The 20125-nt window shown below is 41.9% G+C and overlaps 2 protein-coding genes across 4 annotated transcripts in view; both read right to left on the bottom strand.

The window, feature by feature from the left end:
* Nucleotides 1-8707, bottom strand: part of rif1 (replication timing regulatory factor 1) — a 31457-nt gene extending 22750 nt beyond the window's left edge. For 2 of the 3 annotated variants that reach the window (XM_036974739.1, XM_036974741.1), the window contains exons 1-9: nt 8526-8707; nt 7754-7886; nt 7469-7547; nt 7249-7345; nt 4967-5192; nt 4507-4696; nt 4222-4314; nt 3916-4054; nt 1957-2108 (exon numbers count right to left, since the gene is read on the bottom strand). In XM_036974739.1, the coding sequence (XP_036830634.1) occupies nt 1957-2108; nt 3916-4054; nt 4222-4314; nt 4507-4696; nt 4967-5192; nt 7249-7345; nt 7469-7547; nt 7754-7866 (1089 nt within the window). In that variant the 5' untranslated portion in view covers nt 7867-7886; nt 8526-8707. Of the gene's footprint in view, nt 1-1956; nt 2109-3915; nt 4055-4221; nt 4315-4506; nt 4697-4966; nt 5193-7248; nt 7346-7468; nt 7548-7753; nt 7890-8525 lie in introns of all 3 variants that reach the window. The other variant, XM_036974740.1, reaches the window with a different exon arrangement.
* A 591-nt stretch (nt 8708-9298) lies between these two features.
* On the bottom strand, nt 9299-18091 carry tnfaip6 (tumor necrosis factor, alpha-induced protein 6). The gene is made up of 6 exons (XM_021597439.2): nt 17885-18091; nt 15844-15981; nt 14432-14593; nt 10567-10795; nt 10243-10283; nt 9299-9570 (listed from the first exon to the last, which is right to left on the bottom strand). Exons 1-6 carry the CDS (start codon nt 17982-17984, stop codon nt 9443-9445), a joined length of 798 nt encoding a protein of 265 aa, XP_021453114.1. The 5' UTR covers nt 17985-18091; the 3' UTR covers nt 9299-9442.
* Between the last annotated feature and the right edge of the window lie 2034 nt (nt 18092-20125).

Here is a 20125-nt window from a genome sequence, read left to right as displayed (position 1 = left end):
GAGCAGTACCTGTTCAAAATGTGCAGTATAAACATGTACATAAAGCAGTAGGAGAAACACGAGCAGTACCTGTTCAAAATGTGCAGTATAAACATGTACATAAAGCAGTAGGAGAAACACGAGCAGTACCTGTTCAAAATGTGCAGTATAAACATGTACATAAAACAGTAAGAGAAACACGAGCAGTACCTGTTCAAAATGTGCAGTATAAACATGTACATAAAGCAGGAGAAACACGAGCAGTACCTGTTCAAAATGTGCAGTATAAACATGTACATAAAGCAGGAGAAACACGAGCAGTACCTGTTCAAAATGTGCAGTATAAACATGTACATAAAGCAGGAGAAACACGAGCAGTACCTGTTCAAAATGTGCAGTATAAACATGTACATAAAGCAGTAGGAGAAACACGAGCAGTAGCTGTTCAAAATGTGCAGTGTAAACATGTACATAAAGCAGGAGAAACACGAGCAGTACCTGTTCAAAATGTGCAGTATAAACATGTACATAAAGCAGGAGAAACACGAGCAGTACCTGTTCAAAATGTGCAGTATAAACATGTACATAAAACAGTAAGAGAAACACGAGCAGTACCTGTTCAAAATGTGCAGTATAAACATGTACATAAAGCAGTAGGAGAAACACGAGCAGTACCTGTTCAAAATGTGCAGTATAAACATGTACATAAAGCAGTAGGAGAAACACGAGCAGTACCTGTTCAAAATGTGCAGTATAAACATGTACATAATAGAAACACGAGCAGTAGCTGTTCAAAATGTGCAGTATAAACATGTACATAAAGCAGTAGGAGAAACACGAGCAGTACCTGTTCAAAATGTGCAGTATAAACATGTACATAAAGCAGGAGAAACACGAGCAGTACCTGTTCAAAATGTGCAGTATAAACATGTACATAAAGCAGTAGGAGAAACACGAGCAGTACCTGTTCAAAATGTGCAGTATAAACATGTACATAAAGCAGTAGGAGAAACACGAGCAGTACCTGTTCAAAATGTGCAGTATAAACATGTACATAAAACAGTAAGAGAAACACGAGCAGTACCTGTTCAAAATGTGCAGTGTATAAACATGTACATAAAGCAGTAGGAGAAACACGAGCAGTACCTGTTCAAAATGTGCAGTATAAACATGTACATAAAGCAGTAGGAGAAACACGAGCAGTACCTGTTCAAAATGTGCAGTGTAAACATGTACATAAAGCAGGAGAAACACGAGCAGTACCTGTTCAAAATGTGCAGTATAAACATGTACATAAAGCAGGAGAAACACGAGCAGTAGCTGTTCAAAATGTGCAGTATAAACATGTACATAAAGCAGGAGAAACACGAGCAGTACCTGTTCAAAATGTGCAGTATAAACATGTACATAAAGCAGTAGGAGAAACACGAGCAGTACCTGTTCAAAGTGTGCAGTATAAACATGTACATAAAGCAGTAGGAGAAACACGAGCAGTAGCTGTTCAAAATGTGCAGTATAAACATGTACATAAAGCAGTAGGAGAAACACGAGCAGTACCTGTTCAAAATGTGCAGTATAAACATGTACATAAAGCAGTAGGAGAAACACGAGCAGTACCTGTTCAAAGTGTGCAGTATAAACATGTACATAAAGCAGTAGGAGAAACACGAGCAGTAGCTGTTCAAAATGTGCAGTATAAACATGTACATAAAGCAGTAGGAGAAACACGAGCAGTACCTGTTCAAAATGTGCAGTATAAACATGTACATAAAACAGTAAGAGAAACACGAGCAGTACCTGTTCAAAATGTGCAGTATAAACATGTACATAAAGCAGTAGGAGAAACACGAGCAGTACCTGTTCAAAATGTGCAGTATAAACATGTACATAAAGCAGTAGGAGAAACACGAGCAGTAGCTGTTCAAAATGTGCAGTATAAACATGTACATAAAGCAGTAGGAGAAACACGAGCAGTACCTGTTCAAAATGTGCGGGCAGGTTGGCTCCCAGTTTGACCACCAGGTACCACCAGACCTCCAGCTTGGTGAGCAGCAGGGCCTCAGTCCTCACCTGGATGGAGCTGAGGGGCTGCAGCAGCAACTTTAGACGCTTGGCACTGCACAGGATCTCTACAGTACAGAGGAGACAGTTACAGTCCGTATACAACAGGATCTCTACAGTACAGAGGAGACAGTTACAGTCCGTATAGAACAGGATCTCTACAGTACAGAGGAGACAGTTACAGTCTGTATAGTACAGGATCTCTACAGTACAGAGGAGACAGTTACAGTCCGTATAGAACAGGATCTCCACAGTACAGAGGAGACAGTTACAGTCCGTATACAACAGGATCTCTACAGTACAGAGGAGACAGTTACAGTCCGTATACAACAGGATCTCTACAGTAGAGGAGACAGGCAGACAGTTACAGTCCGTATAGAACAGGATCTCTACAGTACAGAGGAGACAGTTACAGTCCGTATAGAACAGGATCTCTACAGTACAGAGGAGACAGTTACAGTCCGTATAGAACAGGATCTCTACAGTAGAGGAGACAGGCAGACAGTTACAGTCCGTATAGAACAGGATCTCTACAGTACAGAGGAGACAGTTACAGTCCGTATAGAACAGGATCTCTACAGTAGAGGAGACAGGCAGACAGTTACAGTCCGTATAGAACAGGATCTCTACAGTACAGAGGAGACAGTCCGTATAGAACAGGATCTCTACAGTACAGAGGAGACAGTCCGTTTAGAACAGGATCTCTACAGTACAGAGGAGACAGTTCGTATAGAACATGATCTCTACAGTACAGAGGAGACAGTCTGTATAGAACAGGATATCTACAGTACAGAGGAGACAGTCTTTATAGAACATGATCTCTACAGTACAGAGGAGACAGTCCGTATAGAACAGGATCTCTACAGTACAGAGGAGACAGTTACAGTCCGTATAGAACAGGATCTCCACAGTACAGAGGAGACAGTTACAGTCCGTATAGAACAGGATCTCTACAGTACAGAGGAGACAGGCAGACAGTTACAGTCCATATAGAACAGGGATCTACACCCCTAGCTAGCCATAATTGGCAAAAAATAAATACAATTTTAAAAAAGTCACATTATCTGCCAATTCATTTTCAGCAGTAGTTCCCTGTATGTTTGTGTGTTGCACGCATTTGTCAATCATTCACTTTGTGTAACCAGTTAGCTGTCATGATAACTTTCTGGGTTGGTAGACCCTCCCTAAAACTTTCAGTTAAAAGTTAACTGCAGAGTAGGCTTACCTGGGCTTTTGTTTCACAATCTCTGTCATGAAATATGCAGCATAAAAAAACATGGCTAAACCAGTACAATCCTAGCCTGCAGAACTCACAATTAAAGGGGTGTAGACCAAATATCATAATAAACACAAATGGTCTTTGATGCAATTTTACCACTGACATGGACTCACATCAAATATTACTGTTCAAAACAGAGAAATGTAACAGAAAAGGGAATTCTGGAAAATACAGAGGGCCTATTTGAAAGCTGGGGGAAAAAAATGTACAAGTAGCTCACGACATGTTTCATCATTTAAAAGTAGCTCTCATGCTAGGACAGATTGGAGACCCCTGGTATAGAACTAAACCACGAATACATAAAGTAACATGTTCAACGGTTATTGAGTGGTCCTCATAGTTTTCCATTGGAGGAGTAGTATTTTACTAAACGTTCCTAACTCAACAGTGAGAATCAAGTCTCTTAGCACATGATCGACATAGAAAATAATGTGTGAGGACTCAGTGGAAGTTTACTAGAGTATCTTATAAACCAGGTCATAGAAACCTCGATTAAAATACATTTTAAAGTAAAACAGCCGGTGAAAGTAAAGACTAAAAAGCAGCAACTCAATTCAACTGTATTAAGTCAAAGCATGCTGTTTTCTTGTACACACCTGGGTTGAGTGCGAAATTGTCAATCAGGCTCTTCCAAGCGATGAAGGCGGTCTTCTTGATGTTTGGGGAGGAGCTACGGAAGCCCAGTTCCTCCAGGCCAAGCAGGGAGTTGATGAAGGGACCACCTCTATGGAGCAGCTGTGGGATGGAACACAATTTACAGTGTTTCAATACAACTTTTGAAGAGCCAAGCAGATCATTACATGCACTGCCAAATTCCCTCCCTAACCAATACGTAGTAGATAAGTAGCGAATTAGTAGTAAATGGTGCAGGTTTCAAACCATAAAGAATGACCGAGCCTTACCTTCCCCAGGAGCCTGACAAACAACGGCCAGAGTTTCAGCACGTTGGTCTCGTTCTTCGTGGAGAACAGTTTCTGGAGCTCTGGGATGAGTTTCTGGAGTGAAACAAGATAAATGATGTCGGAATGTGAAGAAACCTGCATGAAACATGCTGCGTTTGATGTGCTGCATTTCCAAACCTTCCATTTCAATCAAACGCATTTCTAGCGCAGTTTTTACATCAGCAGTTGTCACAAAGTGATTTGACAGTAACCTGGCCTAGACACAATGACAGAGTAAAGACTCACTGAGGACATGAGAGGTTCTACGATGGCAGCCACCTCCTTCTGTTTCTCCAGAAGTAGAGGCAGGCCCATCTCCAGGGCTGCTGCCGCCCGCAGGCGCACCTTAGAGGCAGAGTGGACCACCAGGGGGATGACCAGCTTGGCCCACTGTACTGCATCCTCACCCATCTGGGCCGAGGCCTGCTCCAACAAACTGACCACAGAGAGAGTGTTTCATGACAGAGAAAGTGCTGATGATCACTGAAATAAAGTCAGGACAGTCTCCTCCAGCCCAGAGAGCTATGAACACAAGCCAAAACAGAGACAGAATGTTGAGCCAGATAAAGTACTGTAACATCCATCTGCTTAATGTCAGCGTTATCACGCTGAACCATTAAATGGTGCTTTCCTAAATGAGGGTCATACACCCAACCAAAGCTATTGATTACGAGGTAGGAGTACGTGAGTGGATGGGTTTGTATACCTTATGACAACATTCAGAGACTCGTGCTCCATAACTACAGACTGGATGTCTTCTCTCGTCCGCACACACTCCAGGGCCCCCAGGATCTCTGGAACCTTCTTGGCCACCACCTCTGTAGGGAAGTTCTGTTTGGAAATTACCCATAATGCTCGTGTGCATGTGTTCTTGTCTGTGGACTTCACCACCAGAGAGGAAAGTGCTGACAATATCTCCTCTGCAAAATTAGCTGTGGGGAAAGGGAGAGAAAGAGAGGATTACAAATCACATTATCTTCATCCTTATCATACATTACAGGCTTGTTTCCAGAACATAGATAAAGAAAAATATCTGTCATTATCGAGAAAATATGCTCGGGCATGCTGTCATTTGACTTTTAAAATAAACAACATCACTTAATTACTCAAAATGACGGAGCGGCCACAACTTTTCAGTGGAAGAGGCTGTATTCTGTGTCGTTTGGCGATACGGATTCAGACACGTCTTTGCACTTTGAAAGTGATGATGTCGAGGTGAGTGAAACAAGAGCAACAGCAGATATATGCTTGGTGTTGTTGATGTTTGATGCTGCTCTCTGATTAGCAAATCCTGTCATGATCACATGTTTGGTACAGCCAGGTGAGCACATCAGCTGTGAGGCAGGAGCTCAAATGATTGCTCTCTGTCTCACGGGAATAGTTGCAGTGTTGGGCTATATATACTCCGCTAACTAATTGGTTGTTTTGTCTTGATCCTACCAATGTAATCCATATGGAAAGAGCCCCCGCTGCTTGTCGGGCAAGAAAAGTACTGTGGCGGTAAATTAATGCTGAGCTTTCGAAGCACCGAGCTCAGCTGTCACTTTCACTAGTCAGCCATACAGACAAGCAGCTAGCAAGCCACCGAAATTGAGATTGGAGTAGTTTGTGTTTATCTGTTGGGATTAAGTCATGGTTTGTCCTGTTCACTAGGTAAAGATATTCGTAGGCTATACATTGCCTTGTTTTCCTATTATTTGACAGCGTAGCTGTCGTGTTATGGTTGACGCCCGCGCAGTGGAGCTCATATGATAGAGTTGTGGTGATATTTGTTTAAATAGCCAAGTAACAAGTTGTTTGTTTTGTCCCGTTTCTACCGATACAATTCAGTTGGAAACTGTCCCAGCTTTGTCACTAATCAACTAACACTGGCGAACTCTGTAGTTAGGCTGTCAGGCAAGAAAACAAGAATTGGAGGCAACATTATGCGTCACTGGCGATGCGGTCACTTAATCGGGGCAGCTCTAGCAGGGCAGAAATTTTACAAACTGGCTTGTTGGAAAGGTGGCATCCTATGACGGTGCCACGTTGAAAGTCACTGAGCTCTTCAGTAAGGCCATTCTACTTCCAATGTTTGTCAATGGAGATCGCATGGCTGTGTGCTCAACTTTATACACCCGCCACTTTGTAGGATGGGGCTGAGCTTCAATATGTTTTATGGCATGTTGAAGGCTAAATCCAAACACTCAAGTGAGTGTGATATGAATTTAACCTACAAATCTTATTACGGAAATGGTGTACTTTTTTATATTGTCCCTGAACAGTTGTTTTGTATCTTCTCTCTTTATCGGTCTGTCTATCTAATACTTGCATTCACTGAATTGTCGTCACCCAAGTTACTATTTCTACCTTTCGTGTCAGGCCTGATCTGTACTAAATCTTATTGAGAGAGGTTATATAGATTTTGAAATAGTCTGAATAATTGTTTGTATTTTTACACTGTTACAGAAGTAAGAATAATTGCTGATCAAATAACCTACTTTGTGTGGGTTTTGAAATACTTTCTAAATATTGTACTCTGGTCACATCATGGATTATTTTTCATACATGTAAATAATATTTACAATATATTATACTTAGTACATTTTGAGTGAGTAATTTAATTACTCCAGGGTTTTAGTTGTGTGTTATTCTTTTTATAGTGAGTGTTATTACATAAAGGGAAACAAAATTAGTGTTATTCCTATTGACATGAATGTGGGGTCATATCAAAGAGGTTGTGCTCCTTAAAACTAAGTCAACAAACGACAATTACAAGCGCTTTGTTTTTGAGCCATATCTGCTTGAAATGTGTGAGAAAAAGAGAATTCTCAGTAATCTACAGCTGCATTCTAGAATTCTATTGGGGTCTAAATGAAGTCTACCTTTGGAGTATAAAGTAGTTTCAATGTAAATCTGGATTAGTGCTTCTTAGTCTAGGACTAGGCTTATCCATGCCAGTTACACTTGTCCCATGTAAACCTATGAAGTGCTCTACTTGTTCAGTACCTGAGATAGCAGAGACAACGTGGACATGAAACACACAGAACCCCAGGGCCTGCAGGGCAGCTTGGCTCAGCTCTGCATTCTGACTGGAGATATGGGTCTAAAACAACATGACAATAGCTTTACAAGTGGACATTTATGACAGTATCCCTATGTTAATTAAAGTTTAAAAAATGTAAATGTACTGCTTTATAAATATTCTTCACATAAAGCAAGCACTCACCTGGAAAGTTTTACCCAAACGTGGAAAGTGCTTTACTACTGCAGGGAGGAATTGTGTTTCATCATCTCCACTGAGACGACTGAAAAGACAAGTCAGACCCAGGAATTACAGTGTACATTTACAATAGAAAATTAGGCATCTTATATAGAGTTACACAAGACACAGATCTACCCCCCTACCATAGCTCATTAGAGAGAAGAATATACACCTGACATGATCTTAGATCAGCATCTAGGGATAACAACGTCCCCTTACAGGCTACGCATGTCCAACTAAAGCACCTACTTGGCAATAGTGAGGTAGGCTTCGGTCTGCTCCGGTTGTCCAGCTGTGCTATCCTCCAGAGATTCCAGCAGAGGAAGGAAACCTGAGCTGGTAGGAGGCACCATCGCCATCATCCTGGTTCCTCACTCAAACCCTGCTGGGAGAGGATGTTGAGACAGACACTGTGACAATGTTCCATCTCTGCCTCAACGGGTGTTTTTGTTTAGGTTGCTAGATAACTAGAGTAGAGTTTTGGATTCATATTTTTTATTTGGATATGTGCATGTTGTTTGACACAGTTGCTACGAGATGAATGTGTAAGCGTGTATCCTTCCATGTGAGTACGAGGGGTCAGGCTGGGCATCACTGCCAGAATCAAAACATCCCTGAACTGTACTTACTCTTCAATCCTCTTAGCTAGCTACCCTTCTAAGTAGAGGGCATTAGTAGCTGTTCAACATACAGGACTGGACACCTATAAGCTTAATACTAACTTATTAAAAAAATATATTTAAAAAATTGCTCAAAACTATCTGAAGTGAGCTGGTTAGCTAGGTAGCCACAACATTAGCTAACTGGTTTGCTAACTAGCCATCTACAAAACATATATATAATACCAAATATACACACATTCTCAACTTACTAAATAATGTTGAATGGCAATACTGTCAAAACTAATACAGGTAGCTAACTATCTAACTTGCAATTGCTCACGAATATTTTACTTCTAGCAAGCTACTCCCTCGGATCGCGCGAAAATACAAACAAAACACAGCCAAATGCACTTCCTCACCTTGCAATTCCTGAAAGAACACAAACGATCAAAGAAAATGATACCATCAACGCCAATAATATACTGCAAGTATACGCGATATTATCTTATTTCAGCAAATAGTTTACGTATTTTCTTTCTCTCTGACTCTCCCAGTGTAGTTTCCTCTCCCCGCGAAAACGCTGGCGCGAAACTAGTACGCTGTCTGAAAGTCACCTATGACCCGACGCACGGACCGCCCACTCTGAGCAGAACACAAAAGATTCTGTTTCTTGAAAAGCTTTGATCGTAGTCTCAAACTGTGTCCACATTTTACATATCAAGACAGGAGGTGTTATCAGTACTTTATGCACATAGCAATATATTCTAATATACTTTTCACAAAATTTCAAATGTGATATATCTTTATCTTCTTGTAATATAGGATATTTAATATTTTTTAAGCATAAATGCAAATCCTGCAAATGCTCTTTTTATTTGATTTTTTTTTGTCTACATTTGCAGAATAATAAAGCCTATATCCAAATATACTGATAACTAACTCCCTATTACTCTGTGCTATATAAGCCTAATCAGGTAATTGTAGAATCATGTATTGTCTTTCCATTGACAATGTCCCAAATTGGTGAAAATTAATTTCACTGAACATCCCAAAATTGTGCTACAACATTATTTACTGAATAACTCCATTCAAAACTTGATGATCATACTAAACAATGATAAGGATGGGGAGGGACATTGAAGTACAGTAGTGACAAACTCAACAACACCCAAATCAAATAAAACATTCAACATGTGAGGTTATACATTTAATACAGCATTTATTTGCTTTCCCTTGAAGACAACAAGGATACACACATCAATTACATGAGTAAAAACGACAACATTATAAATACAATAGGAAACATTAACATAAAAAACATCTATTAAATAATTTGTCAAGTGAAGTAGTAGCTGCTGTCATTCTGGAAGTGGTGAAGAGAAGAGTTCACAGCAATGTACTCCAGCTGGAAGCCTCCTGCCACTACAGAGGCATCGGACAGGAACTTTAGTGTCATCACATTCCCTGTGGGAGAGAGAAACGGGGAAAGGTGACATTTGGATATTTGCTATGTGGATATATCAAATCACATTTTATTTGTCATATACAAGTGTTTAGCAGATGTTATTGTGGGTGTTGCGAAATGCTTGTGTTTCTAGCTCCAACAATGCAGTAATATCTAACAAGTAATATCTAACAATATACACAATCTAAAGTAAAGGAATGGAATTAAGAATATATAAATACTTGCACGAGCAATGTCAAAGTGGCATAGACTAAGATACAGTAGAATAGGATAGAAAACAGTATATAATTACGATATGAGTCATGCAAAATATGTAAACATTATTCAATGTTCCATTATTAAATGGTGGCCAGTGATTTCCAAGTCTAAATGGATATATTGCTATGTGTATAAAGTACTGATAATACCTCCTGTCCTGATATTTGAAATGTGGACATAGTTTATCAAAGAAAACCATTATAACTAGAAAATCGATAAACAATTGATGATTAAAAAAGGGTTTTGCCTCATGCCTACAACCGCAGCACAGCCGTACTAAAAAAGTCACAACACACCTCCTCTTGTGTACATTTGCTTTAATCCTTGGCAGAAATATACAGTAACTTCTTGATCTATAATAATGAATATTCATCATAATATGGTAATAAAATAGGAATGTGTTTGTTTCATACCTGTGCTAATTAAGTCATCTGGTAAGTAATCTCCACAGTACCTGGAAATAATAAATGTATTTATTTGATTGTAGAGTAACATGTTGACAAAATGGTCATACGAAACACAACTAGAGGACAGTAGCCTACGTTATGACAGTATGTTGTGTGAAAAGAGAGTCTTATGAGTCTTGTGAGTCTATATGAGTATCAATACATTTAGTACAATGCACCTTTCTGACATCTTGGATAAGACTGTAACAACCCTGAATCAACCATACAATGTAAACTCAACAAATTAAAACATAATGCAAAGGCACATTCAATCAAAAGCTGGATCCTCACCTCCCGGCAAAGCCAGAGACGTCGTCATAGCTGTCATAGATCTCCAGGTAGTCTGCTAGACAGGACGTGTCCTCCTCCACGTCGAACTCCAGGAAATGCAGGCGTATCCTATGTCCATAGCGTACACGGATGTGCCAGTAGCAGATCTGCTCATCTTGGTACTCCTCTGGGTAACCAGGTGACTGGATGATCTTCTGCTGGTCTGTCAGAGTTCCTCCACACTCCTTCGCTGTGGACCATGAGAGAGGAGGAGACAGGATGAGGAAATGTTATATTAGAAATGATAGATATAGTGTAACAGATCAAATAGAAAGAACAAAATAATAAGCATAACTAATAAACTAAAATAGATCCAGAGGACTTTCAATTAGTCGCTTTCCTTAGCTGATTGTAAATAATAAAGTGAAGAGAATATTCTGCACAATGGCTGTTACTAGACTGTTAATAGTAATGCTGTAGACATAACAAGTTTATTAAAACTCAGTGTTTTACATCAGTGTGTTTGTTACATGTGCTATCAACATATGCATTATGATACATTAAAATAAAGGCTGCTTGTTTTGCTTGTTTTGTTCTCTTTCACGTGTGATGTGACCACTGAATGAAGTTAGAAATGGGAAAAGAGACTTCTTTGTCATTTGAATGAAGAAAATGAAATGAGCAGTTTGGATTAAATGAACTGAAAAGCTCTAGATCCCTTGGATTTGTAAAGGGAAAATTATTGTATTTAGGAGCTGTTTTATGCAATTCATCGATGAAATGCGACCAATACATCCTCTAAGTCACAGGCAATTATGGGGACAATGAGTGGCTGTGCCCTAAATGGCACCCTATTACCTATTTAGTGCATTACTTTTGACCAGAGTGCTATGTCAAAAACTAGTGCACTAATAAGGAAATATGGTGCCATTTGGGACACAGGTAGTATCTTAAGGCAGCTATCTCATCCAATGAGGCAACCTCTTCCATGTTGAGTACGGTCGTCACATGTGCTGCCAACTCCAAACGTGGTCATGCATCATTCTCCACCATGAAAACATCATGACAGGTCCCAATACAGCTGTTTTGTCATGATTCATTTTAAAATGAGGTGTAAGTGTTATTTACAATATCTGGATAAAGGTCTTACTGTACAGTCGTGGCCAAAAGTTTTGAGAATGACACAAATATTAATTTTCACAGTCTGCTGCCTCAGTTTGTATGATGGCAATTTGCATATACTCCAGAATGTTATGAAGAGTGATCAGGTGAATTTCAAAGTCCCTCTTTGCCATGCAAATGAACTGAATCCCCCAAAAACATTTCCACTGCATTTCAGCCCTGCCACAAAAGGACCAGCTGACATCATGTCAGTGATTCTCTCGTTAACACAGGTGTGAGTGTTGACAAGGACAAGGCTGGAGATCACTCTGTCATGCTGATTGAGTTCAAATAACAGACTGGAAGCTTCAATAGGAGGGTGGTGCTTGGAATCACGTGCCGTTATCATTGCTTTGCACAAAAAGGGCATCACAGACAAGGATATTTCTGCCAGTAAGATTGTACCTAAATCAACCATTTATCGGATCATCAAGAACTTCAAGGAGAGCCATTCAATTGTTGTGAAGAAGGCTTCAGAGCGCCCAAGAAAGTCCAGCAAGCGCCAGGACCGTCTCCTAAAGTTGATTCAGCTGTGGGATCGGGGCACCACCAGTACAGAGCTTGCTCAGGAATGGCAGCAGGCAGGTGTGAGTGCATCTGCACGCACAGTGAGGCGAAGACTTTTGGAGGATGGCTTGGTGTCAAGAAGGGCAGCAAAGAAGCTGCTTCTCTCCAGGAAAAACATCAGGGACAGACTGATATTCTGCAAAAGGTACAGGGATTGGACTGCTGAGGACTGGGGTAGAGTCATTTTCTCTGATGAATCCCCTTTCCGATTGTTTGGGGCATCCGGAGAAGAGAAGGTGAGCGCTACCATCAGTCCTGTGTCATGCCAACAGTAAAGCATCCTGAGACCATTCATGTGTGGGGTTGCTTCTCAGCCAAGGGAGTGGGCTCACTCATAATTTTGCCTAAGAACACAGCCATGAATAAAGAATGATACCAACACATCCTCCGAGAGCAACTTCTCCCAACCATCCAGGAACAGTTTGTTGACGACCAATGTCTTTTCCAGCATGATGGAGAACCTTGCCATAAGGCAAAAGTGATAACTAATTGGCTGGGGGGAACAAAACATTGATATTTTGGGTCCATGGCCAGGAAACTCCTCAGACCTTAATCCTATTGAGAACTTGTGGTCAATCCTCAAGAGGCGGGTGGACAAACAATAACCCACAAATTCTGACAAACTCCAAGAATTGATTATGCTAGAATGGGTTGCCATCAGTCAGGATGTGGCCCAGAAGTTAATTGACAGCATGCCAGGGCGGATTGCAGAGGTCTTGAAAAAGAAGGGTCAACACTGCAAATATTGACTCTTTGCATCAACTTCATGTAATTGTCAATAAAAACCTTTGACATGAAATGCTTGTAATTATACTTCAGTATTCCATAGTAACATCTGACAAAAATATCTAAAGACACTGAAGCAGCAAACTTTGTGGAAATTAATATTTGTGTAATTCTCAAAACCTTTGGCTTTGACTGTATGTCCCAAAGAGTTACAGTTTAAAGACTGGGTTCTTACCACATGACGTAAAGTATTAGATTTTCATATCATCTACAGACAAGTTAGACCATTAAGAGTTCAGTGTGTTCCTTGTTGGATTTAAACCTGAACATGTTGCTTTGCCTCGTCATTCTACAGTACAAAAATGTTCATCGTCTAGAGAGAAGTCCCAGTCATTGGGTATTTAGTGTTCCTTGTTGGCTTCACACCTAGAGGTGTTTCTTTGCCTCATCCACAGACTTGTGTAATTATCTGCCTCACCATTCTATAAGACTGAGACACCATTAAACAGTCCAGCCTCTGTTGGCTCTCTCCAGAAGCATATTGGCATGGATGCACACTTTAGAGCCACTCCTGAAACCTTACCAAACCTCTTAAAAATGTCACAGGCAGTTATGCCGGGTGTTTATATTAATAATATTGCATTTGCAACCCTTTCCAGATATACTGAGATGGATAGGAAGCTAAATATCTTTCAACAAGAAAACAATCTTCATCTCCATGTATGAGCCCAGTTAGAGACAATCTTTATGAAATTAATCACCATTTAGTTGGTTGTTGGCGTTCCTTTCCCTCCTGTCGTCCATCATGACAGCTCAAAGGCATTCAGGTCTCGCTTCATCTGCAAGGCTTTGGTGAATCATCTGGAGTGTCTACAGCTGTACGTCACCACATCACTCATAGGCCAGACTATCTCAGTTACAGTTATCACTGTTACTACTCCAGTGTCCTGCCTTACTCATGTTGGGAGTTCTTATGAGGTCTTTATCCAAACCACAGCCCCCCCTGCCCATGTACAGTCATCAATGTGTCCCACTAGTACGTTAGCCTACATGTCATGGACCACAATCAACTTTACAACTCTGACCCTGTGTGTCCTTAACCTCGCCCCTTAGAAACCAATGTCTGTCTGACTCAACCACACACTCATCTCATATGGTGGAGACTCATGGTCGATTAAACTGTTAAACCAACACACCCAGGATTGCCTAAACCTCCATTTGTCATACAAGCAGACGGGTTCAAATATTATTTGAAATCCTTCAAATACTTTGAGCGTTTTCTTTAGCCTGCCTGGAGAGTCAGGTGGGTGAAGTTTGCACTTTTAAAAATGTTCTATTGGTTCCATTTGCAACAGTCAGTTCAATCAATCACAGATCGAGAATTTGAAATGATTTGGAATATAATTTGAAACCAGTTCTGTTCACTACTCACAGTTGGGGTTGTAGCAGTAGACGTCCCATCTTTCACTCTTGTTCAGCCTGTACCCGTAGTCGATGACACCAACCTTCCCAAAACCACAGTTGGCACCAGCTTTGACGATAGGGTAGCCTACACGACCTTTGTCATACCACCCAGCCGCACACACGTGAAAACCTAGGAAGGGACAAAGAGTAAGAAACTGAATTTGCAAAGTTTTGGGCTAAGAGTGTCATATTGGTAAAATCATAAGAGAGCTTGGTTTCTAGAACTGGCATCCGCCTCTTAGTACCACAGATAAAACACTCTTACAGAAGATCCATGGCCATATTGGGTTACCACAAGCCATTCGTCTTGCTCGTATTCTCAAAACAAAACCCTGTCTTTGGAAATGCTACGGTCCCTGTCAAAAATGTGGCTTCCACTGACTTTGCATCTGCAATTACAAGCGGACCATTGATGTGGGGATGTGGATGGGTGGTGGGTGGTGGGGGTAACGCATAATGAACTCCAATGTATCTAAAAAAAGCCTCCAGTCACAATCAGTGGACCACAGTCAGTCAGGAAATGCAGGGGAGACAAACTCAGACCTCCTAGGATAATTGGCCATGGGGCAGCTCTGCTTTAACCACAGACATACAAGTGGTGGTTTCCCAAGACAGGGCCTGGTCTGGCTACAGTTTGCCTGCCATGGTAATGTTAACATAAGCCATCCAGAAAGGTGTTACTGTTCTTACTATACTGGGAAGACGTCTCAAGCTGGTACCAATTCACTACCTATAACCCTTCTCCTTGACCCTAAACCTTTGATGTTTGATTTGTAAAGTGTAGGAAATATGGTGAAAACAACACCCCCCTGCAGTATACTGCTTACATGTATATACCTTTCAGATCTACAGACATCGAAGGGTTAGGGCCAAGGGGAAAGGGTGGGGAGCAGATTGGGACCGGCTGAAGTCCCACAGAGCAACAGGCTGTAGTGTAGTGGCAAGACATCTTTGATTGATTTCATGGGAGAAAGGCAAGATAAACACACTTTTTCCTGGCATTGCTTGTCCAGTGAACACATGGTCGGATAATTTAAACTGTTTAATTATTAGTGCTCTTAGGCAAACTGATAAGGCATCGTTAATCAACAGTGATAATGGCATTTTGTAAACTCAGGGCTCAGGGGCCACTCATTAGTTGCCACTGCTTATTTTGAAAGTCTGCATTGACATTGACAGAATCCAATTGGCAACATTATGCTGCTTCTGAGTTGTAGTCCTCCAGACTCTTTCCTTGTAAATTCAGAGAGAGAGGGGGAGAGAGAGAAAGAGACTGAGACAGAGCGAGAAAGAGAGAGCACAGGGGGAGGGAGAGAGAGATGGAGGACATGGACAAGAGGGGACTGGGGGGATTGGGAGGATAGGGACATTATTGTACACCTATTTGACGAGCAGCCTCCAGTTGATCGTAAGTGGCCAGATTTCCTCCTTCGTATTTGCACACCGTCTTGGCCTCCTTATAAGTCAGCTGGTATCTCCCTTTACGCGATTCCCTGTGGTAGACTCCAGCAGCTTGCTCTGTCCAGAAAAAAAGACGTCCCACTCAGTCAGTCAACACTGCTATCACCATCAAAGCACTACAGATAGACAGATATGCTGCCAATGCCTGTGTAGTGTCCCACTGCCACAACCACAAAGATACGTATCCAGGCAACCGAAAAACAAGTGGAAAATATTATGTTTAACAAGATTGGGGGAATCCTTCTCGGGGAGCTAGAACAAGCAAAGTGGCATACAGACTAAGAAGTTCATAGCGGAATAAAATAAACATGAAACACCCACGGTGGATAGGCCAACATCTTTCAACTCTGTAACGTGTTGTGGTTGGATAGAAAGCCTTAGGACAGACGCTAAGTGTTTGTAATCTCCCTCTCGGGAGTGGTCATACTGCTGTGATTCCCTATGGGGGGTCCACCTTTGAACCCGTTTTGACATCAGGCATGCATGACCTTGTAGGACTTGTAGTGCAGTCCAAGTTGGCTACGAGTCAATGTTTGCAACTACTAGTCAACCTCTTCCTCAAAGGTGCCTTGTGAGGTGGTACCTCATTTTCATTATAATCCTAGAGAGTGGTGTGTCTCACTATTAGTCTAACCAAATGATATAGGGGGTTTGGGTTACAAGATATTTTACTGAAAACATGCAGTTTAGTTTATGTGTTCCAGATGTGTGTAGGCCTGATGGGCAAGTCGAGCTCATTAACTCTATCAGAAGTAGCCTATACAACACATTCCGTTGAAAGTAGTTTGAGGGTGGGAAAAACGTTTTGCCTGTGCTGCAGAAGGGCTATATCGGTCTGCTAATACAGGAATTTAAATAGGCCCAGTGCACTACTTTTGTGAGAAAAAAACATCTATATGTATTTTTTTGGGGTGCTGCAGCAGCCTCAGCACCCTTAATTCCTGCAGCTATGGGTTGGGCCAAATTCAGTCTTCAATATAATATTTTTAGAAAATAAGCAGACTGGTCTATGAACTCAGTGTGTCAAGGGCAGATGTTATAGGAGTGGGTCTGTCTCTGTTTTACACAAGAAATGTGGAGTCTGACAAAACTTTCTGTCCTATTTTTTCATTGCTATGCCCTAACATAAACACTGAAAGAATGTTCTGCACAGAAGTTTGCACAGCTTTCTAGTTCATGTGTGTTTCTCCTCCCTTAGACAAAATGAAGTCATGCTTTGCAAGACGCTCATGCATGTGTACAGTCGTACATTTGTCCGTCTCCAACTGTGCCCTCTACCCAAACACACACCATAGTGATATGTGCAATTTAATCGCGTTACAACATAACCGTAAAAATGATGTAGACAAAGTGTTATCAGGGTTAATTAATGCTAAATGTTTTTAGGCAAAAAATATATATATAAATAGCCTATGTTGTGCAGGATTGTGAGATTATGTTGAAGATAAAGACCCGTTAGAGAAGTGAACATATAAAGCAAAACTTTTTCTAACACATGAATGATAATTAGCCTACGTTTGTAGACACATCAAAGAGGCTTCACTACAGACACGGGTTCGTTCCCGGGCTGTATCACAACCAGCCGCGTTAGGGAGTCCCATAGGCGGCGCACAATTGGCCCAGCGTCGTCCGGGTTAGGGTAGGGTTAGGCCGGGGTGGGCCATTGTAAAATACAATTAACAAAAGAGAAACCGGCGCCTCTTATATGTACAAGCAACCAAAACAAAAGAAAACCATACCACACTTTTTGAAAGATTCAGTGTCATTGTTGTGCTAAACGTTACATCGGAACATTCCATAACCATATTGTAAAACACAACACATACATCTTTCAGGAGAACGTCCTACAGAAAGCCAATGTTTCCAACAGCAGTTGTTGGAATGCTTAACAGTTCAAAAAGTAGCCTATCCTTGTTGGGAAAGTAAGGACCCCAAGATCACAAAAGAAAACATGATTTACCCAACCATATGGAGTTATGAAATATTCCATTTCTGAAGCCCCACGCTTGCACTTCCTTCAAGAAGAAGCAGATGGCCCAGATGACAGTGAAGATGCGCATCCTCCTCCTGAACAGAACAGAGCTGTGCGCAACGGGTTGATATCCTCTCGCTAGCAGCTACCGCTCGCGCTGTGCTCGCTGCTCATCTGGCGACTGGCCTTTTAAATAGACTGCCCCAGCGGCGCGCTCTGCCAAGGCTAAGCGTCAAGGTAATGAGAATACGTTGCCCAACACTGAGAAGTGACCATACATAGACTTATGGGAATTTACCAGTGGGGGACCATTGACCTGCGTTAGATTTAAAAGAGTCTGTCAAGCATTAAGACATGATAGGTTATACAGATGTTTAATGTGTCACTGACTTTATGCGTTAAGCCATAAAGACATCCATATTCATCAGGAAACAATGTGTTCATGCAAAAGAACACACTTATTTAATCATTTTTTTAGGCCTATAGGGGACACAATGGCTAAAATATCCCCATGGATGTTTCCGCTACCTTATCACCCTCTTTGGTCAAGTGCCACTTAACTAAAAAATATACCTGGTTGTCAGTGGCAACTGATTAATAGAGGGTAAGGTTATCTGATCTTCTGCTTTATTTTTACCAAGGCTTAGACCATAAATATTCACAGATTTAGTGCTGGAAGTATATTGTTGAAGGATGTTCTACTGTTTGAAAATAATATTTCCATGTATCAGGTTGCCTAGATAGGTTGATATCTAGTATCTCAAAGGTATAGGAGGCACAGAGGCCTATTTGGGGTGTGGGACTTTCTTTCACGCTAACCAGGATAATTACTGAAGATCTGATGTCAATAGATAAAATGGTAACATACACTGCTCAAAAAAATAAAGGCAACACTTAAACAACACAATGTAACTCCAAGTCAATCACACTTCTGTGAAATCAAACTGTCCACTTAGGAAGCAACACTGATTGACAATAAATTTCAGACAACAGGTGGAAATTATAGGCAATTAGCAAGACACCCCCAATAAAGAAGTGGTTCTGCAGGTGATAACCACAGACCACTTCTCAGTTCCTATGCTTCCTGGCTGATGTTTTGGTCACTTTTGAAAGCTGGCGGTGATTTCACTCTAGTGGTAGCATGAGACGGAGTCTACAACCCACACAAGTGGCTCAGGTAGTGCAGCTCATCCAGGATGGCACATCAATGCGAGCTGTGGCAAGAAGGTTTGCTGTGTCTGTCAGCGTAGTGTCCAGAGCATGGAGGCGCTACCAGGACACAGGCCAGTACATAAAGAGACATGGAGGAGGCCGTAGGAGGGCAAAAACCCAGCAGCAGGACCGCTACCTCCGCCTTTGTGCAAGAAGGAGCAGGAGGAGCAGTGCCAGAGCCCTGCAAAATGACCTCCAGCAGGCCACAAATGTGCATGTGTCTGCTCAAACGGTCAGAAACAGACTCCATGAGGGTGGTATGAGGGCCCGACGTCCACAGGTGGGGGTTGTGCTTACAGCCCAACACCGTGCAGTATGTTTGGCATTTGCCAGAGAACACCAAGATTGGCAAATTCGCCACTGGCGCCCTGTGCTCTTCACAGATGAAAGCAGGTTCACACTGAGCACATGTAACAGACGTGACAGTCTGGAGACGTCGTGGAGAACGTTCTGCTGCCTGCAACATCCTCCAGCATGACCGGTTTGGCGGTGGGTCAGTCATGGTGTGGGGTAGCATTTCTTTGGGGGGCCGCACAGCCCTCCATGTGCTCGCAAGAGGTAGCCTGACTGCCATTAGGTACCGAGATGAGATCCTCAGACCCCTTGTGAGACCATATGCTGGTGCAGTTGGCCCTGGGTTCCTCCTAATGCAAGACAATGCTAGGCCTCATGTGGCTGGAGTGTGTCAGCAGTTCCTGCAAGAGGAAGGCATTGATGCTATGGACTGGCCCGCCCGTTCCCCAGACCTGAATCCAAATGAGCACATCTGGGACATCATGTCTCGCTCCATCCACCAACGCCACGTTGCACCACAGACTGTCCAGGAGTTGGCGGATGCTTTAGTCCAGGTCTCGGAGGAGATCCCTCAGGAGACCATCCGCCACCTCATCAGGAGCATGCCCAGGCGTTGTAGGGAGGTCATACAGGCACGTGGAGGCCACACACACTACTGAGCCTCATTTTGACTTGTTTTAAGGACATTACATCAAAGTTGGATCAGCCTGTAGTGTGGTTTTC

The sequence above is a fragment of the Oncorhynchus mykiss genome, chromosome 3 (assembly GCF_013265735.2).
Source record: "Oncorhynchus mykiss isolate Arlee chromosome 3, USDA_OmykA_1.1, whole genome shotgun sequence".
In the NCBI taxonomy this organism is placed as follows: domain Eukaryota; kingdom Metazoa; phylum Chordata; class Actinopteri; order Salmoniformes; family Salmonidae; genus Oncorhynchus; species Oncorhynchus mykiss.
Note: the sequence above shows the minus strand (reverse complement) of the source record. Positions and strands in the feature narration are given on the sequence as shown.